The sequence below is a fragment of the Ochlerotatus camptorhynchus genome, unplaced genomic scaffold (genome assembly GCF_037179485.1).
Source record: "Ochlerotatus camptorhynchus isolate MF236.1 unplaced genomic scaffold, CSIRO-AGI_Acam_v1.1 ptg000401l, whole genome shotgun sequence".
NCBI classification, from domain to species: Eukaryota; Metazoa; Arthropoda; class Insecta; order Diptera; family Culicidae; genus Ochlerotatus; species Ochlerotatus camptorhynchus.
Window position 1 is genome coordinate 2,602,823 of NW_027040887.1, and position 21,810 is coordinate 2,624,632.

Sequence of the window (21,810 nt, forward strand, 5' to 3'; positions counted from 1 at the left end):
GCATCTGGTTCAGTAAATTCTGGATTATGACTAGAAATGGTATATTTCAAACTAATATATCGCACGCTATGTACAATCATGCATGTTCAACCGAGGTGAATATTATAAGGGGTGATGCATATATTAGGTCATTCTAAGGGAGGAGGGGGGAGGGGTCTTATGATTTTGTGACAAGCAATGCATTAGGTATAGGAAACACGTGATGAAAGGGGGGGGGGAGGGGGTTAGTTTTTTTTTCTCAATTTAGCGTGACATATTAAATGGTTCGCCCCTAATGCAAATAATCTGAGGACAGTAGCCACCATCCAGGATCTGATCCTGGTGCTCCGGAAGTCATTATGAACTAACGTTTCTAGCTAAAATATTCCAAAGAGTATGACCATCCGTGATCCAGGTTCTCCGGAAATCATTCCAGCCCAATAACCGAGGCTAAAATATTTCATAGAGCGCCAAAAAACAAATTACCATAACAAAAAAATATGTGAATATTACAATGACAATCATTCAGGAAATTGTGAACACATTCCTTCATACGGAATCTGATCCAGGTTCTAGGAAAAAAATTTGAACTAATGGCCTGGCTGAAATATTCCATGGAGTGCAACATAACAAACCCAAGTGAATATTACAATTCCACCGTTTCAGCTGGTTACTGGGATCAGTAAGCAACTGTCCAGTCGCGTCTTTCATAGGCATCTTTGCTCCAATCAGACGTCGTGATATATCGCAGAGGAGGTGGATATCGTCGGTTATTGCGGCATTCTCTCCTTCGTCGGTCAGGGAGTCCACCCATACTCGCTTGTCCCGTCTGCAATTGCGGTTTATTTCCTTCTCTAGAGCCGACTACCGTTGACAGGCAAACCATAAATTGTAATATGTACCTATTACATCCAAGAGGATGCACTTCAATCATGTCGAAAATCTTATGTAATTTTTTTGGCCACATAAATAAACAAATGCAATAAAAGTCATTTTATGCACTGTTTTAATGATAATTTTTTCTGTTGGCAAGGAATATTACACCATATTTTTGACACGATCAATGTGGATTGATGTGATATCAAAATTATGTTTTGCTGTGTACCCTTCGGAGTGTTGTAACACCCTCCAAAGCGCCCCTTTGTTAGTCAAAATTGGATTCCTTAACAACAAAATTAAGAAATGACACTGATAATGACCATGCGTCAGAACCCTAGTCTTAACCACTTCAAACTAGAGAACAACGAATAGAAGATTAGGAATGACATGAAGACAAACTAACTCATTTTTCCCTTAAAGTTTAAAGATCATCCTCGGTAGACAAAGCCGAGTCTTGTCACTATCAACAAGGCATAAAAAGAAACAAGGACTAAGATGTGTTCCTTTGATTACTTAAAAATCTTGTTCCCCTAATTTGAAGTAATCAAGACTAGGAATCGGTGGTAGATCTTACATCTCGTAATGTACCACAAAAAGGTGATCTACCTACGTTACGGGGCAGCTAGGACCGTTAGTTTATAATTACTTCCGGAGCACCAGGGTCAGATCCTGGATGGTGGCTACTGTCCTAAGATTTATGTTTTTTTTTGCATTATAATATTCACCTCGGTTGAACATGCATAATTTTACTTACCACGCGATGTAGTAGCTTCGAATATATCATTCCTAGTCATAATCCAGAATTTACGGAACCAGATACTGGAGGCATTCAAACAGATGCAAAAGTGTCTATATGACAATGAAATTATCTGAAATAATTGTTCATGGGCATATCCTATGATTTGATATGCAGTATGATTTATTTGCCTCCAATATGAATATGACCTAAAGAACTGGGTTTCAGGATCACAGGAACCGATGTCAATGTGGCCATGTGTCACAGGATTCATCTCAAACTGTTTTCATTAGGCATATTTATTTTTTTGTCGTGATTGGAACCACCACATGATATGTCATTTTGGCATAATATGATATCATAACCTCAATGTAATTATATTCCAACAAACCGTTCGCTGGAATTTACAGATCCGCGTTTCGGAACCGATGCCGAACTGGCCAAAATCATCTCAAATCATCTTCATCTTCACTTGATTCTACCTATTTGACATGATTTGACATGCCACAAGATACTTTTGCCTAAGATATTACAATGTCCTACAGAACCGATTTTCGGGACTCCCGGAACCAATAATATCGTAGTTATACGTTATGAAAATATCTACATTCAGTCTTACTAATCATATTTCATCTATCGGATATCATTTGCTGCACCAGACAACCGACTCGCATGAAAATTTAAAACATTTGGTCAAACTGGTTAAAAAGTACAAAAAAACACAGACATATTTACATCTACCAAGAACGAGGAGGGTTCTAAGGGGGTGGTACCTACGACAAAAGTTAGTTCAACTATTCCCCTTGAATAAAATTCAAAGTTTATGAAAATCGGATGAGGCATTGCTGAGAACGAGTTTGTTGAAAAAAATTCGTTCGTCCTGGTACTTTACGGGTTAATTCCACACTTTTTAATTATTAGAGTTTGACACAAAGGGGTTTACTGGAACGATAATTTTATAAATCTTTGACAAAAGAACGATGAGAATTTTTGTGTGTGGATTGCTCAAAAGTGAGTAAACATTAATTTACGATAAATAGAGTTAATGTTACTCAGTTTGCTAAATAAATGTTACTCAGTTTTTGACATTTTGCATACAAATTCCAAACAATACGAGCGTGTTGTGGGTAAACTCTACAATCAAGACCAGTGTTGGAAAAATCAGAAATCATGCCCTCATGCGCTCGCAATATCACGCGTGATATTGGAACAAAAACATGCTTGATATTGATTTTAAAAGTGTAGTATCCGCCCCTAGCTACATCACTGGCTGTCTGGAACAGCTGTGCAGAGAGAAGAATAAACATTCAGTTTATATACTGACTGCACTACCGGACAGACGTGCGTTTTATTTTATCGTATCACGGTAATCCTTATCGGTCACCTAACGTTTAGAACCCGTGTCCCACAAGATATTTCAGTGACGACGAAGTGTCACCCCTGCTGGGGTGAGAGGTAATCACGCTTACCACTACACCACCGGCATGCTAGTTTCATATATAGCAAACATTATTTACGCTTGTGTTGAGCGACATTTACACGAAGTTGTTTTGTTTGTGTGTTTCACGTTTGTGTTTCGTTGATAAAGTTTGATCGTTTTAAAAGTGGCTCTCGATCGTTTCGATACACATAAGTTGAAGTTTGTTTTGTTTGGCAAGATTAACAGTTTATGCTATATGCACGGAAAGAAAAACTGTTTGAAAAATTGAGCAAAAAGTTTTGGATAAATTGTTTTAAAAATTATGTTTTGATTTAATCAACTGTTTGTTGTGATCAAGTTTTGTTACACTGAAAGAAATTTTAATATTGGTTTTGTGTGATAATTTATTGAATCGGTTTTTCAGTTTTCTTTGTTTAGTACGCTGTCAAGAATGCCGTTGGTAAGTCACGTAGAGCCGTACGTACCTAGTACGATTCCGTTTGGCCAGTACCTGGAGCAGATGGAATGGATTTTCATCGACAACAAGGTGACAGATGCTGATGACAAGAAAGCATCGTTTCTGGCGGCATGCGGTAAAGAAGTTTACAGCGAGTTGAAGCTTCTTTTCCTGGGAAGGATTTGAAGACGGTGTCATTTAAGGATATCACCGATACCTTGAAGAAGCGGTACGACAACACTGGAAGCGACATGATCCAACGTTTCAAGTTCTACCAACGAGTGCAAGGTCCTACCGAAAGCGCAGAGGATTTCATTCTTGGTGTGAAGCTGCAAGCGGAGATGTGCGAGTTTGGCGATTTTAAGGACATTGCAATTCGTGACAAGCTTGTGTGTGGTATCAACGACCCGGATGTGCAACAGCGGTTATTTGATGAAGAGAATCTGACGCTTAGTAAGACGGAGAAGATCATCATCAACAGGGAGATAGCTGGAGCAAGGCGTAAGCTAGTGTCCCGTGAATCCGGTCGTGTGAGTGTTTTGAACAGGCTTGGTAAACGCGAAGAGCGAACAGTTTCACGAGGAAGATCCCGAGGTAGGAGTCGCGGACCAAGTAGGCGAAGCAGAAGTCGTAGTCGTTCTGTTTGTTTCGACCGTAGAAATCGTTCTTCGTTTAGATCACGGAAGTTTCACTGCAGCTTCTGTGACAGAGATGGTCACACGCGTCGCTTCTGTTATGATCGGAAGAACAAAGAGAGGAAATCTGTGAAGTTTGTCGATTCTCCTGCAGCAAAGCCGAAGTTGACGGAGTATCAGAAAAGTTTGCGTCGTCGGCTGAACAGATCTATTTCGGATGATGAGGAGATGGAGTGTATGTTGATCTCTTCCATTAAAACCATCAACGAACCGTGTTTCCGCACAGTTGTAGTCGAAGGTGTGCGATTAGAGATGGAAATAGACTGTGGAGCTGCAGTTTCCGTCATCAGTAGTGAGACGTACGAGGGAGAATTCGCCGATATCTCGATGCAGAAGTGTACCAAGAAGATGGCAGTGATCAGCGGGAATCGATTAGTGGTCGAAGGACAGATTCCGGTGCAGGTTGAGTTGAACGGACGACGAAAGACTATTAAGCTGATTGTCTTGAGGAGTGGAAGCTCGTTTACACCGCTACTTGGACGTGATTGGCTTGACATCTTCTATTCTGACTGGAGAAATGCATTTGGCAGTGGGGCGAGCGTGAACCAACTGTCGTTTCCGGCTTCAGAGGAACAAATTGTGGACGATGTTAAAGGTAGGTTTGCCAATATTTTTGATAAATCTATGTTTACGCCGATCAAAGTTTTTCAGGCAGATTTAGTATTGAAAAAGGGAGCAGTGCCAATATTCAAGCGTGCATATGACGTTCCATTACGTTTGAAAGATAAAGTTGACGAACATTTGGAAAGTTTGGAAAAAGATGGCGTCATAACACCGATCGATGCAAGTGAGTGGGCATCGCCGGTGATTGTTGTAGTGAAGAAAGACGGAGGTATTAGGATGGTGATCGACTGTAAGGTTTCGATCAACCAGGTGATCATTCCGAACACATATCCGCTTCCGTTGGCTCAAGATATTTTTGCTTCACTAGCTGGTGCTAAAGTTTTTTGTTCACTAGATCTGGCTGCCCGAAAAAAAATAACAACAAAAATACATTAAAAAACAATGTAACAATAAGACGAAAATTATTGTCTTAACAATGATTTATATTGTTACGTCTACAATAAATTTACCTTGATTTATGTTGTACAAAACAATAAATTTCATGGTAAATGGAAAATTTACAATAAAAAAGGGGGGTTGTTAAGTATCTTAACAATGAAATTTTCGTGATTTTCCCATATAATTTTTTTTCAATAACATTATATATTATTGTTATTTTACTGTTGGTTGGCGAATTTATTGATTAAAAAAATAACAGTGTACTTTAGAGTGTATGTGTTGGCTTGACAGATCTACTTTATCGACTTTAAAAATAAATCGAAAAAATAAAACATTGCCCCGGGAAGGGAAGGGGGTGGTATGTCTGTTACGGGTGGTCCTTTTTTTACTGGTTATGGATCGAGATTCGATCCGGAACTTGTGAGAAATGCAGGCCAACTCCCCTGCGCTCGATATCCCTAGGTCACGTCTCCTTGGTGGTTGAGCGTCGTTGATAAGTTAATGCATTCGACTGGAGAGAATCGCCCATGAAATATGCTTCCACCTGAGAGTTCTTTCCTGACATCTTCAAGTGGTGGAATTTTTTATTATTATTGTATGATTATTGACTGCACGGAAAAGGTCTCCATTAAGCTTTAGAGAGGGTCTAGGATAAGATATGAGCGGACGCGGACTGCCTGGTTTGAGCCAAACGAACTGTCAAAGCCAGAGCCATACGAGCAGCGCCTATCTTAATTACATTGGCAGTGTTGCTGACCCTCTCATAGTCTGCATGCTTCAATCAGATTTATTTTTATTGTTCGTGAAGTAAACCACAATGAAAATACACCAATATTTAATGTAACAACAATTTTTATTGTAATAGAGCTGTTCATTATTGTTCATGATCGAATCATGTTAACAATAAAATAAATGAAAAATACGATAAAAATCATTTTATTATGTACATTCATTGTACAGCTAGGTAGCAGTTTTGCCGTTTTCGGAAGGGTACAACATTATAACAATAATTTTTATTGTCGACAATAAATATTAATGTTAGAGCATTGTTTCCACTGAAAATTTCACTGTATTTTATTTTTCGGGTGGAGCGTACACACAGTTGTTGTTGTCTGAAAAGTCTAAGAAAATTATGGTGATTAATACAGTAAAAGGTTTGTTTTCGTATAATCGTCTACCACAAGGTGCTTCTTCAAGTGCTGCTATTTTTCAGCGAGTCATGGATCAGGTTTTGAAAGGCATTAACGGAATTTATTGCTACCGATGTTTTGATAGCTGGTGAGGATTATGAGGACTGTTTACGAAAGCTTTATTTGGTTTTAGAACGACTTTCTAATGCCAACATAAAAGTTAATTAGCAAAAATGCAAGTGGTTTGTGAAAAGTTTGCCATTTCTGGGCCACGTGTTGACAGAAAAAGGTTTGTTACCGAGTTCAGAAAAGGTCGAGACGATTCGGAGAGCAAAGGTTCCGAATAACGTCACCGAGCTGAAGGCATTTTTGGGTTTGATAAACTATTATGGCAAGTTTATTCCCAATTTATCCTCACGTTTAAGCTGTTTATATCGTTTACTCAAGAAAGATGTTAAGTTTGTCTGGACTGATGAGTGTACTAATGTATTTAATGATAGTAAGCAGTTGTTGTTGTCTTCAAAACTATTAGAATTTTTTGATCCTAAAAAGCCTGTCGTTGTTGTGACAGATGCTTGTAGCTATGGGTTAGGTGGCGTGATTGCTCACGAAATCAATGGAGAAGAGAGGCCTATTAGTTTTACCTCCTTCAGTTTAACAAATTCCCAAAAATCCTACCCAATTTTACACTTGGAAGCGTTGGCTATTGTGAGTACCATAAAGAAGTTGCACAAGTTTTTGTTTGGAAAGAAGTTTACTGTGTACACGGATCATAAGCCGTTGATAGGCATATTCGGTAAAGAAGGAAAAACATCGTTGTTCGTGACGCGTTTGCAGATATATGTAATGGAACTAAACATTTACGACTTTGACATTGTTTACAGACCGTCATCGAAAATGTACAATGCTGATTTCTGCTCAAGGTTTCTTTTACCTGATGAGGTGCCAGTTTCGTTGCAACAGGAGTTTATTAAAAGTTTGAATGTACACAACGAGTCTCCTTTGGACCATGTTTTGATTGCAAATGAAACAAAGCAAGATGAGTTTATTCTGAAAATAGTTTATTACATGAAGCATGGTTGGCCAAAGAAGTTGGAGCGCAATATTTTAGATGTTTATGCTCAGCATCAAGATCTTGAACTGGTCGGAGTTTTGTTAGCTTGATATTTCGAGCTGCGATATCACAGCTAGCAAAATCAACCGCAGTTGTTTGCTTGCTGATTTTTGTCTACGAAAATCAAGCGTGATCTTGGACGTTGGTGAGATTTGATTTTTTGATATTTTCCCAACACTGATCAGGACATTGCAGAAGAAGCAGAGTTAGTCGATCCTTTTAATGGTAGTATGTCACCGTATTGGGTAGTTTTTATTTTGAAGAAATTAAAAAAAAAAACATCTTTGTATCAATTAGTTTTATTTCATTTTCATATTTGTTCATATAACAGTAAATATCAATAAGTGCCAAATATTTTTCTTACAGTTTTCACCTTACTTGTTTTATAATTCTCGTTTTCTTTTGTTTTCTTGTATTTTTGCTTCACATATTAAAATTACGTTTCAGTGTTTCGCCGTGCTTTCGTCTTCTTTCAAAACTTTTCCGTACCATAATTTGCAGTGTACTGCATCATTTACTCACCCGATGAATGCTATGTTACAATTTTGATAGGTTTGATAACTAGAAAACCAATGTCCAATTGAAAAAAAGCAGTCGTTAAATGAACTTAAAATGTCGGTTGAAGGAAACGGAAGAAAGTACAAATATTCTTTTTTAAATAACACACGAACATTTTTGTGTCGCCTTTTTGACTTCATTTGCCTTATTACACTTATGAATTTTGTTTTTTTTTTGGTTTCCTCAAATCAGCCAAATATAATTTTGAGTGTTTCTTGTTTTTTTCCACTGTTTTCCCACGATCTCTCTTTCTATAAATAATTGTGCCTAAATAACAGTTAAATTTTTACTTTCATTTGCCTAAATTGCATTTCATTACATTTTAATGTTATTATTCTTTTTTTTTGTTTTGTTTAATTTACGTCCAAGTCTCCACTGGATTTGCTTTTTCTTACGTGTCGTTTTTATATTTTTTTTCAGTTTTTAATTTTACTGCTTAGTGCCGAAAATTCTCTCTTACAATATTTGCTTACCAAAACGTTTGCTTATTTACAGACAGTAAGTAATTTCTAGCTTTCAACGCAAATTTCGAACCGAAAACCGTTTAAAACTAAACGTTCTGAGTTAACGTAAAAAATAATAATAATAATAATGTCAACATTACAAATCGGTATCACATATCGAAAAAAGTACAAGTTACAAATATTTACTGTATTTATTTGTGTTTTCGTTCCACCTGTCATCGTGTGTCATGTTTTGCCGTTTCGCGACTGCTGCGATTACGTGCCTTCTGTTTCCATTTTGACAGAATTGTTCTAGTTTCTGCTTTAAAACCACCTGCACAGTATGCCGTTAATGCTTTTGTCATTATAATGTAATTTTATATTCTATTTCTTCTTCTTTCATTGTGTTTCGTTTTGTTTTTTGTTTTTGTATGCTTTGTTTAATGTATATGAAATTCATTAAGTTACCCTGTTTTATTCTTCCGTTTTTCATTTTTTGTTTTTGTTTAATGAGCAGCTGGATTTGTTGAGTGAAGTTTGTTAACAAAGGGTTGTGAAATTCGGCTGGTTCAGTTGGCTTTGGTATGGGAATTGAACTTAAAACAGGAATAATGCGGTAACAGAAATATTTCGTTTTTGAACCATCGGACCGTGGGGCTTAAAGTAGATTGTCTATTGCTGAATGTTTTACCTTTTAAGATTTGCTGAGGTTGATAAGGGGGAGTTGTTTTTGCGTTGCTGAAATGCGTTACCGGGTGAACTGAAAAACTGAACGGTTGGTTGCTTTTCTTCGTGTTTGTTTGTTGTTCGTATTATTGTAGCTACGTTATTTTGTACATGTGGTTTACAGAATTACATTATTTAACCTAGTATATTTTTTTCCGGTTCCAATTTGGAATATGACAATATTTTTACACCTGTTTCATCACGATTTCTTTGTTTTCGTTTCGTCTTCTGCGTTTTCCTTAAGGTTTAACATCATCCTCCACTCGAGAGAGTAAAATGGCGGTTTTATAGAGGGGTTCCTTTTTGTTAGAAAATTGTGCATTGTTTTTAGTGTTCTCTTGCCAGGCGCAGCTGTTTTCTCCTTCAATTTTGACATAATTTGAACAGAGTGTGACATCTAGATCTCAAGTCGTATACTATCCGAAAATGTCATTTTCTTTTTGTTTTCGTTCCTCCCTATGTTAAAGTGGTTGAATTTTCACGCAAAACTAAATGTGGTTATTTTTTGACATATCTTCGCTTCACCAAACTATTTACTTCTTTTGTCGGTTTTCCACAAATTTCCACTAAATTCAAGATTTTGACCTTACGACACTCAGTAGATTTTGTACATTCCTTAAATGTTAGTATTTTATTTGGTTTGTTTGTTTTTTAAACGTGCTTCTTCCTAAATTGAATTTGCTGCCAAAATATATAAATACGATACCTCAAACGTTTATTCACTGGAAAAGGTGCACGGACTGAATAGTGTGTATGTGTATTTTTTTTTATGGAAAAAAGTAACTAATTTTATAGCATGAATCCAGAACTTTTATAGCAAACTAAGAATTCGCCATTTCACTGCTGTCTTCTTCATCTTCCATTTCTCATATCGGTTCTTTAAAACTGTATTTATGCAACTGTGTTGGTTTGTAGTTTCACTGTAAATAATAAAAATATATGGTTTTTGGCTCTATTGGTAAGTTTGGTATATCACTGTGACGGCTATCCTGGCTGACCGTCCATTATCATCTGTCAGTATGTTTGTTTATTTGTTTGTATGTGGTAATAATAGTGTAGAGGCATACCACCTTTCGCCGAACAGCGGAAAAAGGGGTTCTGTAACAACGGAAAAATAATATTCAAGTCGGTATTTGAAAAATGCATCCCGTTTCTATTGTAAATCCTGTAAGTCATCGGCGTTACTTCTTGCTTCAATGTGTATAAAAATCATTAATGGTATTAATAATGGGCAATCCTTACTGGTTGTCAAAATGTTTTTCCTTTACTTTCTTATGGTTGTTTGCAACACAATTTTTCTTGCTTATCTATTGCTCAACAAATGGCTCCTGGAGTTTTGTTTTCGGCTTATTTTCAATCTAATGCTTGCTCATGTTTTGCGTTTCTGGTTGAGACTATCTGATAGTTGTGTTTACAGTAAACAATGTAAATAATATTTCATGCACTCGAAGTTGATATTGGAAGTGAGATTTGGTTGCATGGATGAAATCTTTTTAAATTAAAAAAAAAAAATTATATCCAATCCCAACAAACATTGAAGGTTTAATAAGAGCTTATTCATCCAAAGATGTGCTTCGTCTGCTAAAATATTGCAAATTCAGATCGTAATCATCTCAAATTGTTAGATGGGAAGGCCATATGAAATTTTAGATTTTTAGCTATTCCTAATATTTTTATACTCCAAAGGCTGTGTTCCATTGTTTGTCAAAACTAATTCCTTGTCTGCCAGAAATAAGTCTGGGAGAATGTTATCATAAAATTTTCCATCTGTTAAATTTAAGTCAAAATATATCACATCAGGCACATTTTCCTTAAAGTGTTAGCCGTCGATAGGATTACGGTTTGAAATTATTGATAAATTTAATCTGAAACCCGTTAAAGACATTATCAACGATCAATCGTTAACATTAGTCAATTACGTGTACAACTTGTGGGTTTCTCGCATACTTAGGCTCTGAACCATTTGACGAATTTTTTAAGAGTTGGTTGGAAATGCTAACATGAAGCTTTAGTGTGATAATTTATTAGCTATAGAATGATCTTTAGAAGAGGGTAGGTGAATAGTTTCGTTAGGGTACGGCAGTATGAAAATTGAATAGAAGTTGAAAATGAGCGAAGGACCATTAATGCAACAGTATAAAGTCAAACGCACATCTTTTGCCTAACCCGTACGATGTACGCGGAGACTTGAAGTATGTCTTCAAGTCTACAGGCAAAAGATGTGCGTCCGCCTTTTGCTCATTACTGACGGCGGTTGTGGAATAGTTCTAGTGACGTTTCATCGCTACCTAAAGCCTCACGTTGCGAGAGCATTTCCAGTCGATGGTGTGTTATAATGCAATTCTTCTTTACCAAACTATTGTTTTGCTCCTCCCGTCATGACCAACTTGGTTATCTCAAAGAGAAAGCACTGCCGTACCCTAAAGGGCCACTCACATAAGATCCGTTTGCGTTGCGTTGACGTAAATTTGACAGTTACACAATAGATTTAGCTGTCAATTTGCCGCAACGCGTCCGATCTGGATCTTATGTGCGTGGGCCTTAACAGAACTATCCACCTACCCTCTTCTAAAGATCATTCGCTAGCTAATAAATTATCACACTAAAGCTTCATGTTAGCATTTCCAACCAACTCTGAAAATCGCAAACTTCGCGTATGAAGTGAAACGCTTTGAATGAATTTTTTAACTTTTGGTTAAAATTTGACAGATGGAAAGTTATCGATTATGGTTATTTCTGACAGACAAGAAGTTAAAATTTGACAACCGTGGCTCGAAAACCGGTCGATCGACAGCACGGGGATTTTCGAACATAAGCAATAACTTTCGAATGGTCACTTTTAATCACGAGTTAAATTAAATTCGACAAATGGTTCACAGCCTTAGGCTGTACTCCATTTCAATGGAAACATGTAAACAATGACTTTGAACGTCGATTTCTCTTGAATGACTCCACACCCACGGAATCTGACTACACCAGCTCATAGAACAAACATTGCTCTGTCAGATGATTTAGTTAGTTTGAGTGGGTGTGTTAGCCTAAGGCTGTGTCCCAATTTCCGAGATAAATTTAACTCGTTAAGGTGATTCCTTGTAGAGTCCACAAATTGCTGCCACGTAAGCTATACATGCACTTCCACTTCGAATCTTCAATGACGCAAATCTCGGAAATCAGTGTCCAATTTCACCTGAAATTACTACTTCATGCATGTTGCAGTGCAGCAAACTTGGAGTGACAATTTGAATGTTGAACGTGTCGTAGAAGCTGATATTTGTGCACTTAAAGTGGTGGTTCCGAGAATAAGGATGTCACAGCAGAATCTCAGAAGGTTTTCTACACAACCTGGATTATACTGCAATACCATAATGGATCACCGTAAGGTCCGATTTTTTCTCTGGAGAATCCTAGATGGGATTGCTTTCAACATCAGAAGAAGGGATTCTCTTCAATATCAGAGGAAAGGATTCTCTTTAGAATCCCAGATGGGTTTCTTTTCGGAATCCCAGATGGGATTCTTTTCGGAATCATAGATGGGATCGTCTTAAGAATCCTAGATGGGATACTCTTCGGAAACTCAACTGGGATTATCGTCCGAAGAGATTTTCTTCAGAATCCCAGAAGGGATTCTCTTCAGAATTCTAGATGGAACTCTCTTCAGAATTCCAAGAAGGATTTCTCTTCATAATGCCCTGAAGGGATTCTCTTTAGAATGCCCTGAATGGATTCTCTTCTGAATCACCAGAAGAGATTCTCTTCAGTATCCCCAGAAGGGATTCCTTTCAGAACCCCAGAACGGATTCACTTCAGTATCCCCAGAAGGGATTTCCTTTAGAATCCCCAGAACGGATTCACTTCAAAATCCTCAGATGGGGTTCTCTTCAGAATCCCCAGGAGGGATTTTCTTCAGACACCCCAAAACGGATTCTCTTCAGTATCCCCAGAAAGGATTCCCTTTAGAATCCCCAGAACGGATTCACTTCAGAATATCCAGAAGGGGTTCTCTTCAGAATCCCTAGAAGGGATTCTATTTAGAATCCCCAGGAGAGATTCTCTTTAGACATCACAGAAAGAATTCTCTTCAGTATCCCCAGAAGGGATTCCCTTCAGAATGCCCAGAACTGATTTTCTTCAGAATCCTTAGATGGGGTTCTCTTTAGAATCCCCCGAACGGATTCACTTCAGAATCCTCAGATGGGGTTCCCTTCATGCTCTCCAGAACGGATTCTCTTCAGAATCCTCAAAAGGGATTCTCTTCAGAATTCCAGATGGCATTCTCTTCAGAATTCCAAGAAGGGATTCTCTTCAGAATGCCCTGAAGAAACGAATTCTCTTTAGTATCCCCAGAAGGGATTCCCTTTAGAATCCCCAAAACGGATTCACTTCAAAATCCTCAGATGGGGTTCTCTTTATAATCCCCAGGAGGGATTTTCTTCAGACACCCCAGAACGGATTCTCTTCAGTATCCCCAGAAGGGATTCCCTGCAGAATCCCCAGAACGGATTCTCTTCAGAATCCCCAGAAAGGATTCTCTTCAGAATCCTCAGAAGTGGTTCTCTTCAGAATCCCAGAAGGGATTCTCTTTAGAATCCCCAGGAGAGATTCTCTTTAGACACCACAGAACGGATTTTCTTCAGTATGCCCAGAAGGGGTTCCCTTCAGAATGCCCAGAACGGATTCTCTTCAGAATACTCAGATGGGGTTCTCTTCAGAATCCCCAAAACGGATTCACTTAAGAATCCTCAGATAGGTATTCTCTTCAGAATCCCCAGAAGGGATTTACTTCAGAATCCCCAGAACGGATTCTCTTCAAAATCCTCAGAAGGGATTCTCTTCAGAATTCCAGATGGGATTCTCTTCAGAATTCCAAGAAGGGATTCTCTTCAGAATCCCGGATAAGATTCTCTTTGGTATCCCGGTATCATAATCTCAGATGGGATTCTCTTCAGAACCCCCAGAAGAAATTCTCTACAGAAACCCCAGAAAGGATTCTATTCAGAATCCCAGAAGGGATTATCTTAAGAATCCCCAGGAGGGATTCTCTTAAGAATTCCCAGAAGGGATTCTCTTTGGAATCCCCGATGGGATTCTGTTCGGAATCCCCGATGGGATTCTGTTCGGAATCCCCGATGGAATCCTCTCCGGAAACCCAGAAAGGATTCTCTTTAGAATCGTAATCTCATAATCTTCAGAATCCCCAGTAGGGATTTTCATCAGAATTCCCAGAAGGGATTCTCTTCAGAATCCCAGATATAATTCCCTTTAGAATCCCACTTGTGATTCTCTTCAGAATCCCAGGTGGAATTCTCTTCAGAATCTTGTATGGGATTCTCTTCGGTATCCGAGATGGGATTTTTTGAGAATCTCAGATGTGATATTTTTTTCATAATCCCAGATTGGATTCCTTACAGAATCCCAGATGAGGTACTTTTCAGAATCCAAGACGGGATTTTCAACATAATCCCAGCGCGGATTCTCGGCAAAATTCAAGCTAAAAGAAGTTTTAGTTTTATAGACGGGATTCATGAGAGGATGGCTGTCTTGAGGTTATTAATTTTTTTTTGAGTGATATTAAGTTCAATGACTTTTACTTCCGGTCTTTCAATGCTTTGCTGCTTCCCGTGCCATCTTGTAATGAATTTACCATTTCTTTGGAAACTGGGAATCGCTCTATGATATGAGCATGATCTGATTACAAAACAATCGTCATCCGGCTACAGCGCTTATTCAAAAAAGCTATTCCGATGTTTCAATTTGAATGGTGATACAGTGTAGTTAGAAAAAAAATCCTGATCCTGAATGAAGACAGAAAACAGCAAACCTGAGGATTGTTTGAACCCTGGCTACATGATTGCAATGATAACCTTAGCCCAGTGATGGCCAAAGGGTGCACGTGGTTACTTGGATCTCTATGATGCAACAACTTCAGCTTGAATTTATTTCTGCCTTTCGAATTAAATGATTTAAATTGCGGAATTATTAATGGGAAAAACACAAAATTAGCTGAAATATGATCATCGAACACAGATACAGCAATTAAAAATCTGCTTTAACCAATTTGATCCCAAGTGACCATAAAGTCTGGTCCACTTAGAATCCGGACACTTTGTTTATTCTATAGCAACGCCTCTAGTGGTCAGATTTGGAATGTTTAAACAGCGATTTGTTTAGTGGTGAAAGTTTCGCCTCGATACGTGCAGTATTAAAAAAGTTGTACTAGATGGAAGACGAGAACAGAATCCCGACGTGGTAAATTCGAAATATCACGAAAAGGTTGAAAATTGCCGTTTCTACCATGTGGAGATGTTCTCAAGCGGTTTCGTGATCGAAAGAGTGTGGTTCGGAAGGTTCAAAGAAAACGCCCTGCTGGAAATTTGGATCGGCAGCTGAATTCTAAGGCATTGAGGTTGATCAAGAGAAACCCAAGACTCTCGGATCGGGATGTTGCCAAAAAATACGGTGCCACTCGTAGTACTGGCCGGAGGATTCGTTTACGAGCAGGTTACCGTTAATGCCGTGGCTCCAAGCAACCGAACAGGTCGATGAAACAGAATGTAGTGGCCAGAACACGCGCCTGGAAGTTGTACGACCGGGTTCTGACGAAGTACAGAGGATGCCTTCTCATGGACTACGAAACCTACATGTCTGCCTAATAATGATTGCACGCAGATTCCAAAAGTTTTATTTGGCCACTGCACGGGGTGATGTCCCAGCAAATTCATGTGTGTTTTCGCCGATAAATTCGTCCGGAAACTGATGAAATGGCCGCTGAGGTTGACCAGTCCAGTGTGCGACAGATGATGGTGGGAATTCCAAAGCCAGTCCGTGAGTTCATCCAAACGTCGTCATTTTGACGAAATTAAATTTTTCTTACGTCAAATAAATCCCGAGAAACGCCTGGTTTTATGTATTCGGATTCTAATGGCGGTAAGCTCCAATCGGTATTATCCTCGGATTAAATCCCAATCAAGAATGTCCGGCTGCTTTGATGTCGACATCAGAGTTATTCAACACGATGCTATGCAAACAATTCGCAGATCATTCAAACAGGGACGGTATTAAAAGTTAATCCGAGTTGGAGCTTACCGCCATAAGTGGACCAGACATTATATAAAGGGTGATACGGTCAAAATTTGGTCAATATCAACTTGACGTATTTCTTTCAATTTTGCATTTAAAAAACCTGAATACCCCTCATTTTGAAGGTGTGTGTGTGTAGAATGTTGCTCCTATTTTGATTTTGGAATTCACTCTTCAGTTGTCAAAATGCCGTCCAAGCAAGAAGAGCAGCGTATCAAAATTTTGCTCGCGCATCGCGAAAATCCGAGCTACTCGCATGCAAAGTTGGCAAAATCGCTAAAAGTTGCCAAATCAACCGTTACAAATGTAATTAAAGTGTTTGGGGAACGTTTGTCGACAGCCAGGAAGTCTGGATCGGGGGGAAATCGAAAACCGGAAGCCGCTGAGACGACAAAGAGAGTTGCCGGTAGTTTCAAGCGAAACCCTAACCTCTCTCTCCGAGATGCCGCAAATAAGCTGGGTGTATCGTCTACAACCGTGCATCGAGCCAAAAAACGAGCCGGACTATCGACTTACAAGAAGGTAGTGACTCCAAATCGCGATGATAAACAAAATACGACGGCCAAAGCGCGATCCCGGAGGCTGTACACGACGATGCTGACAAAGTTTGACTGCGTGGTAATGGACGACGAAACCTACGTCAAAGCCGACTACAAGCAGCTTCCGGGACAGGAGTTTTATACGGCATCTATGCCATCTGTACCTGTGGCTTGAAAAGCAGCATTTTCATAGCTTCCGGGACTGTCAACCAAGAAATTTACGTGAAAGAGTGTTTGAATAAACGTCTGCTGCCTTTCCTGAAGAAACACGGTTGTTCCGTACTGTTTTGGCCGGATTTGGCATCTTGCCATTACGGTAAAAAGGCCATGGAGTGGTACGCCGCCAACAACGTGCAGGTGGTTCCCAAGGACAAGAACCCTCCCAACACGCCAGAGCTCCGCCCAATTGAGAAATACTGGGCTATTGTCAAGCGGAACCTAAAGAAGACCAAAAAAAACTGCTAAGGGCGAGCAGCAGTTCAAGGCAAACTGGCTTTCTGCGGCGAAGAAGGTGGACAAGGTGGCTGTACAAAATCTGATGGCAGGGGTCAAGCGTAAGGCCCGGCAATCCAGATTTGGAAAAGCGGAAGCCTAACTGAATATTTTTCCTGAATTTTATACTAATTGAACTTGAAAAAGAAATTTAATTTGATTTTTTAAATAAATGATTTCACCGATTTACACGCGTTTTCCCTTGACCAAATTTTGACCGTATCACCCTTTAACTTCTACTCGGAACCAGCTGTCAAACATCGCCGTTTAGAGATAATCTAACTGATGAATTTAAGTGACGACCAGCAGGTGCGGAGGTGAGAGTTTTCGATACCTGTACCATTTTTGCATTGGTATAATTGTGTGGCAAGTACAATCCGAGGGGGAAGACGGCTTTCATTTGAGTACCTCTTTTACTCAGAGTTGCTCAGAGCTACTCTGGTTTACTCTGGGCTCTGATATAATTTGTGACGATACAGAATTAGTGGGGCATATAGTTTTGAAATCTGACTATGCAAATGTCAGTTCGATAACGAAACGAAAACAATTGATGAAGAAAATAAATGGATGGATATTTAAACAAGGAAATGATCTCGTTTTCTATCAGTCCATTGAAGTTTTGGCTATTTTCTTAAATCACTCTGATGATGGCTTTCTGCAGGGCTTTTGATAATGAAATTGACCAGGATCTTGCTGTCGTAGTACTGGACATCCAGATGCTTAGAGCAAGCGAATGAATATTCCCTTCCGGCTACCAGCTCCGATGGGAACATGTACTTGAGGATGAATCCTGTGAGGGTCTCGGTTGCTAGAACAGGAAAATAAAACGTACAAACTATTTCACTAAACCCCCACAGACGCCCCCCTAGGTCCATTAATTTTGTATCAAAACAGCAAAGTTATTGCGTGATGTTTGTTTTGCTAGCAGGTTCTCCGCTGAATTGAGTGTATTTTAAGGCATAGATCACCGGCTGAAAAAACTAACGTTCCTTTACACCAAAAACATTGATTGCTTGGACTGCGCTGTCAAAACAATCGATATGATAAAATCGTTCATCAGAGAGCAAAAGAGTTCCTCGGAGTCTGGATTGCTCTCAATTTCTCACTGTCTTCCCCCTCGGTTCAATCATACTCTGTGCTCAGGGAAGTCGAGAAAATTTCCATCCCAAAAAATTCCTGGACCTTCGTAGTCCTGAATTGATAAATTTAAGCAAAGCTAAAAGTGGTCATGCGACACCAAGTTTTCAGATCTGCAATTACAAAATTGATGATGTACTAAAAATTTGTCGTTGCGATATGACAGATAGCAAAGCGTAATTACAATTTTCACACCATGTCCAGCCAAATTTAACTTTGGTTTGCTTCGTAATCACCAATACTTGTTTCAGCAAAAGTGTTGCGCAACAGGTCATTTATTAAAATTAATATGATATTCAAGAACAACATGTGAAAAGGGCATACAAGCTTTTTGTAAACAAACCTTTTTATGCCCTTTTCTCGTCACCCATAGGACACCAACGCAAACCATCAACATCACCGGGTAGGGAAAACTTTCCGCTTCCCGATGATGTTGTTGGTTTTTGCTTTGCGTGGGCAACCCTCGGCTGGCAAGAAAACGGCACTTGTATGCCCTTTTCACATGTGGTTCTTGAATTGAACTTTCATGAGCACGTTGATCATTCATCATAGAATCTGGGACAATCGATAATAGTACAAGAGAAGAGATAACAGGAGGAACATGGCTTCAAAAGTTTTCTATGTCATACCGGAGTCTAGATCTTGAGGATCTAAAGGATCAACAAAGTGTTTTATGATGTCCCGATAGAGCCCTTTAGGCTTCATGAAGCCCTTAGCATTCTGCGGGACACGTAGTTCTGTTTAAGTATTTCTGATACTAAAAATCAAGCTGAGCATTGCATTAGGTCCTAAGTAACATTGAACGAAGTCGACGCAAAGACTTTCTCTTTCGTTAATAACTTGAGCACATAACCATTTCTTGATGTGTTTGTCATATTAGATGCTAGATAAAAGCTTCTTTTATCAATCTGTGGGCTGAAAATACATGGGCATGTAATTGGCCATTGGGATACAAAGAGAAAGTCGACGAAGAGAATTTGGCAATGTTACTTAGGACCTAATGCAATGTTCAGCTTGAAGCCCAACTGGCTCATCGACTGCCCATTGCAATTGTTGGACCTAACAGCTTCACGGAGCCTCATAACATCATGTGAACATGCACAAAAACGGAAAAAGATGATAAGAAACTAAAAAAATCTCACTTCCTAATCCAATTTTGAGCGCATCCTTGTTCAGAAAAAAATAACTATTGCATTGCATCGGTCCTGGATCCCCATGGGATCCGTTTGATTCTATTGTTTTGCATCGTTTGATTTGTTGCTATTGTTGTTGGGTTTTGGCTATGGAGCTGCAGTATTTGCAGTAAACTGCGCAAGCAGGTTCTGTATACATGTAACCGTTTAATCTGATTGAGGAACTATTGTTTGTTTGTCTGCTTTGTTCTGTTCGGTTTGATTTGTAATAACAATTGTTTTCTTGGTAAAAAATAGTCTATTGTGTTGCATCGTTAAGTATGTTCATTACAACTTATCGGCGCTCTTTGCATCAATTATTTTCAATAATAATAATCATCATCATCAGTTGTATAGCTATTTCCCTTTCCGCCTTTGTTTGCCGGTTTTCGCTTCTTTCAATAGTATAGTAATTTGAGGTAATCGAACAGATTTAACTGCCTATTATCTGTAACTGTAACTGAAAACGCACTAAACTAAAACAGAGTAAAGTAAACTAAAACCTGCTCAAGACATTCACCTACGAAGTGACAATCGTCTGCCTTCGCCTCTTAATAACCTATGTAATGCGAGTTAAAATTAGTTCCATTTCAGTTTCCATTTTGTAACTGCGTTTTTGTTTTGCTTGCTAGACTAAAGTAGCGATTGCGGTCCTATCCTCTGCTTAGGTTAATAGTTTTTGCTGTAGTTGTGTTGCTGTTGCTGTTGTTGTTGTCGTTCTTCCTGCCTAATAATGACTTTAATTCTAAATAACACTGATACTCGATCGAATGTTGGTTGCTTCTGGGTTGGCCTTTCAACTTACACTTGGCTATTTTGATTACTGTTTTTAAAAAGAAAAACGGAACGGAAAATTGAAAACAAGGATTTTCTCGAAAAAAAAAAAAAAATCAACGGAAAACGAAAAAAAAAGGGATTATCAGTCTTTTATTGATTATTTATGGCTGTCAGTGGTAGGGGGTGATGAAAACGAAGAAAATAAAACGAAACAAAAACAGAAAGTTGTGTAAAAAATTGCTGTATTTATTTGATTAATACTGTATCGTTTGTTGGTTCCCGTTTGCTTCTTCTTGGAAGTAGGCTGGTGGTGCGGAAATGTAAATAATAGAAATATACAAAACTCATAGAACCTCAAAATAATACTAGAAAATAACTATTTCACTTAGAACGAAGGAGGGATTTGTATCGAATGTTCAACAAAAAATATAAGAATTATGCTACTCGGAAACTAAAAGGTAGGGAATAAAACGAAAATACACAGATCCTACGCTGACATCAGCTCTTCACTTAGTTATGATTCATAAATAAATTAGCTATTGTTATGTAGTAGTTAAGTATCCTTTCTTTTGTTTGTGTTTGTGTGTGTTTGTTCTGTACCACCTATTTCTTCTTTACATACTCAATTAGATCGGTTGCTTTCGTTTCTCTGCTTATAGTTTCACTGTAAATTGGATTTTAAAACTTATACTTTAACTTATATACTCAGGAAGCACGTTTGTTCATCTCTTATGTTTAGTAGTTCTATTGTTTTGCGTTTTTCTTTACATCGGATAGTTCTTCCACCCTGACGATGGAGAACCGTCAATATCTTGCTGTCTGTCGGTGTGTTTGGCTTTCGTAAGTAAGAACTAAAAACTCTATATTCCATAAAGCACCATCTCGCTGAACTAATTATAATAGACACAAAACTAATTGGTGTGCAGTTCTAACTTGCTCTATTCGCACATGTTTTCGAGTATAAATATTGCCCCAAAAGATTCTCCTTGCGTGTATGCATCTGTCTGCTAATTAATAAAATAAAATACTTTACATATTCTCGCTTAGGAAAAATAAAATATTGCATTTGTTCTACTATAACATTGCATCTAAATAATAGTTCAACTAATATACCATTACAATAAAACAAAGAAATAAAATCATTAGGAATCATTCGAATAAACATAAAAACTAACCACTATCACGTTTTCGTTTGTTGTTTTGCTCTGTTCAGTAGTGTCAGCTTTTGCGCTGAAAAGCTTCCGACGGCGGCTCGATTCTCGTCAGCCGCCGCGAGTAACCTTCTATCGACTTCTACACCATCATCATATGCCAACAGCAACGGTCGGCGGCAGCTTACTGCGATCCCAGACACCAACCAAGTCGATATAGTAGGTTCATCCACCGCCGCCGCTTACTTTGCCGTCGTTCCTTCGATTTATCACACAGCCGAATGTTGCTTGTCTACCCCCAGCCCCCGCACGCGCCTTCTCTCACT

The 21,810-nt window shown here is 38.7% G+C and overlaps 1 protein-coding gene across 1 annotated transcript; it reads left to right on the forward strand.

The window, feature by feature from the left end:
- The first annotated feature begins 3,465 nt into the window (after nucleotides 1–3,465).
- On the forward strand, nucleotides 3,466–15,682 carry LOC135710683 (uncharacterized). Its single transcript, XM_065233332.1, has 4 exons — nucleotides 3,466–3,615; nucleotides 3,675–3,972; nucleotides 4,393–4,761; nucleotides 15,609–15,682. The coding sequence occupies exons 1-4, from the start codon at nucleotides 3,466–3,468 to the stop codon at nucleotides 15,680–15,682; spliced, it is 891 nt and encodes a 296-aa protein (XP_065089404.1).
- The last annotated feature ends 6,128 nt before the right edge of the window (nucleotides 15,683–21,810 follow it).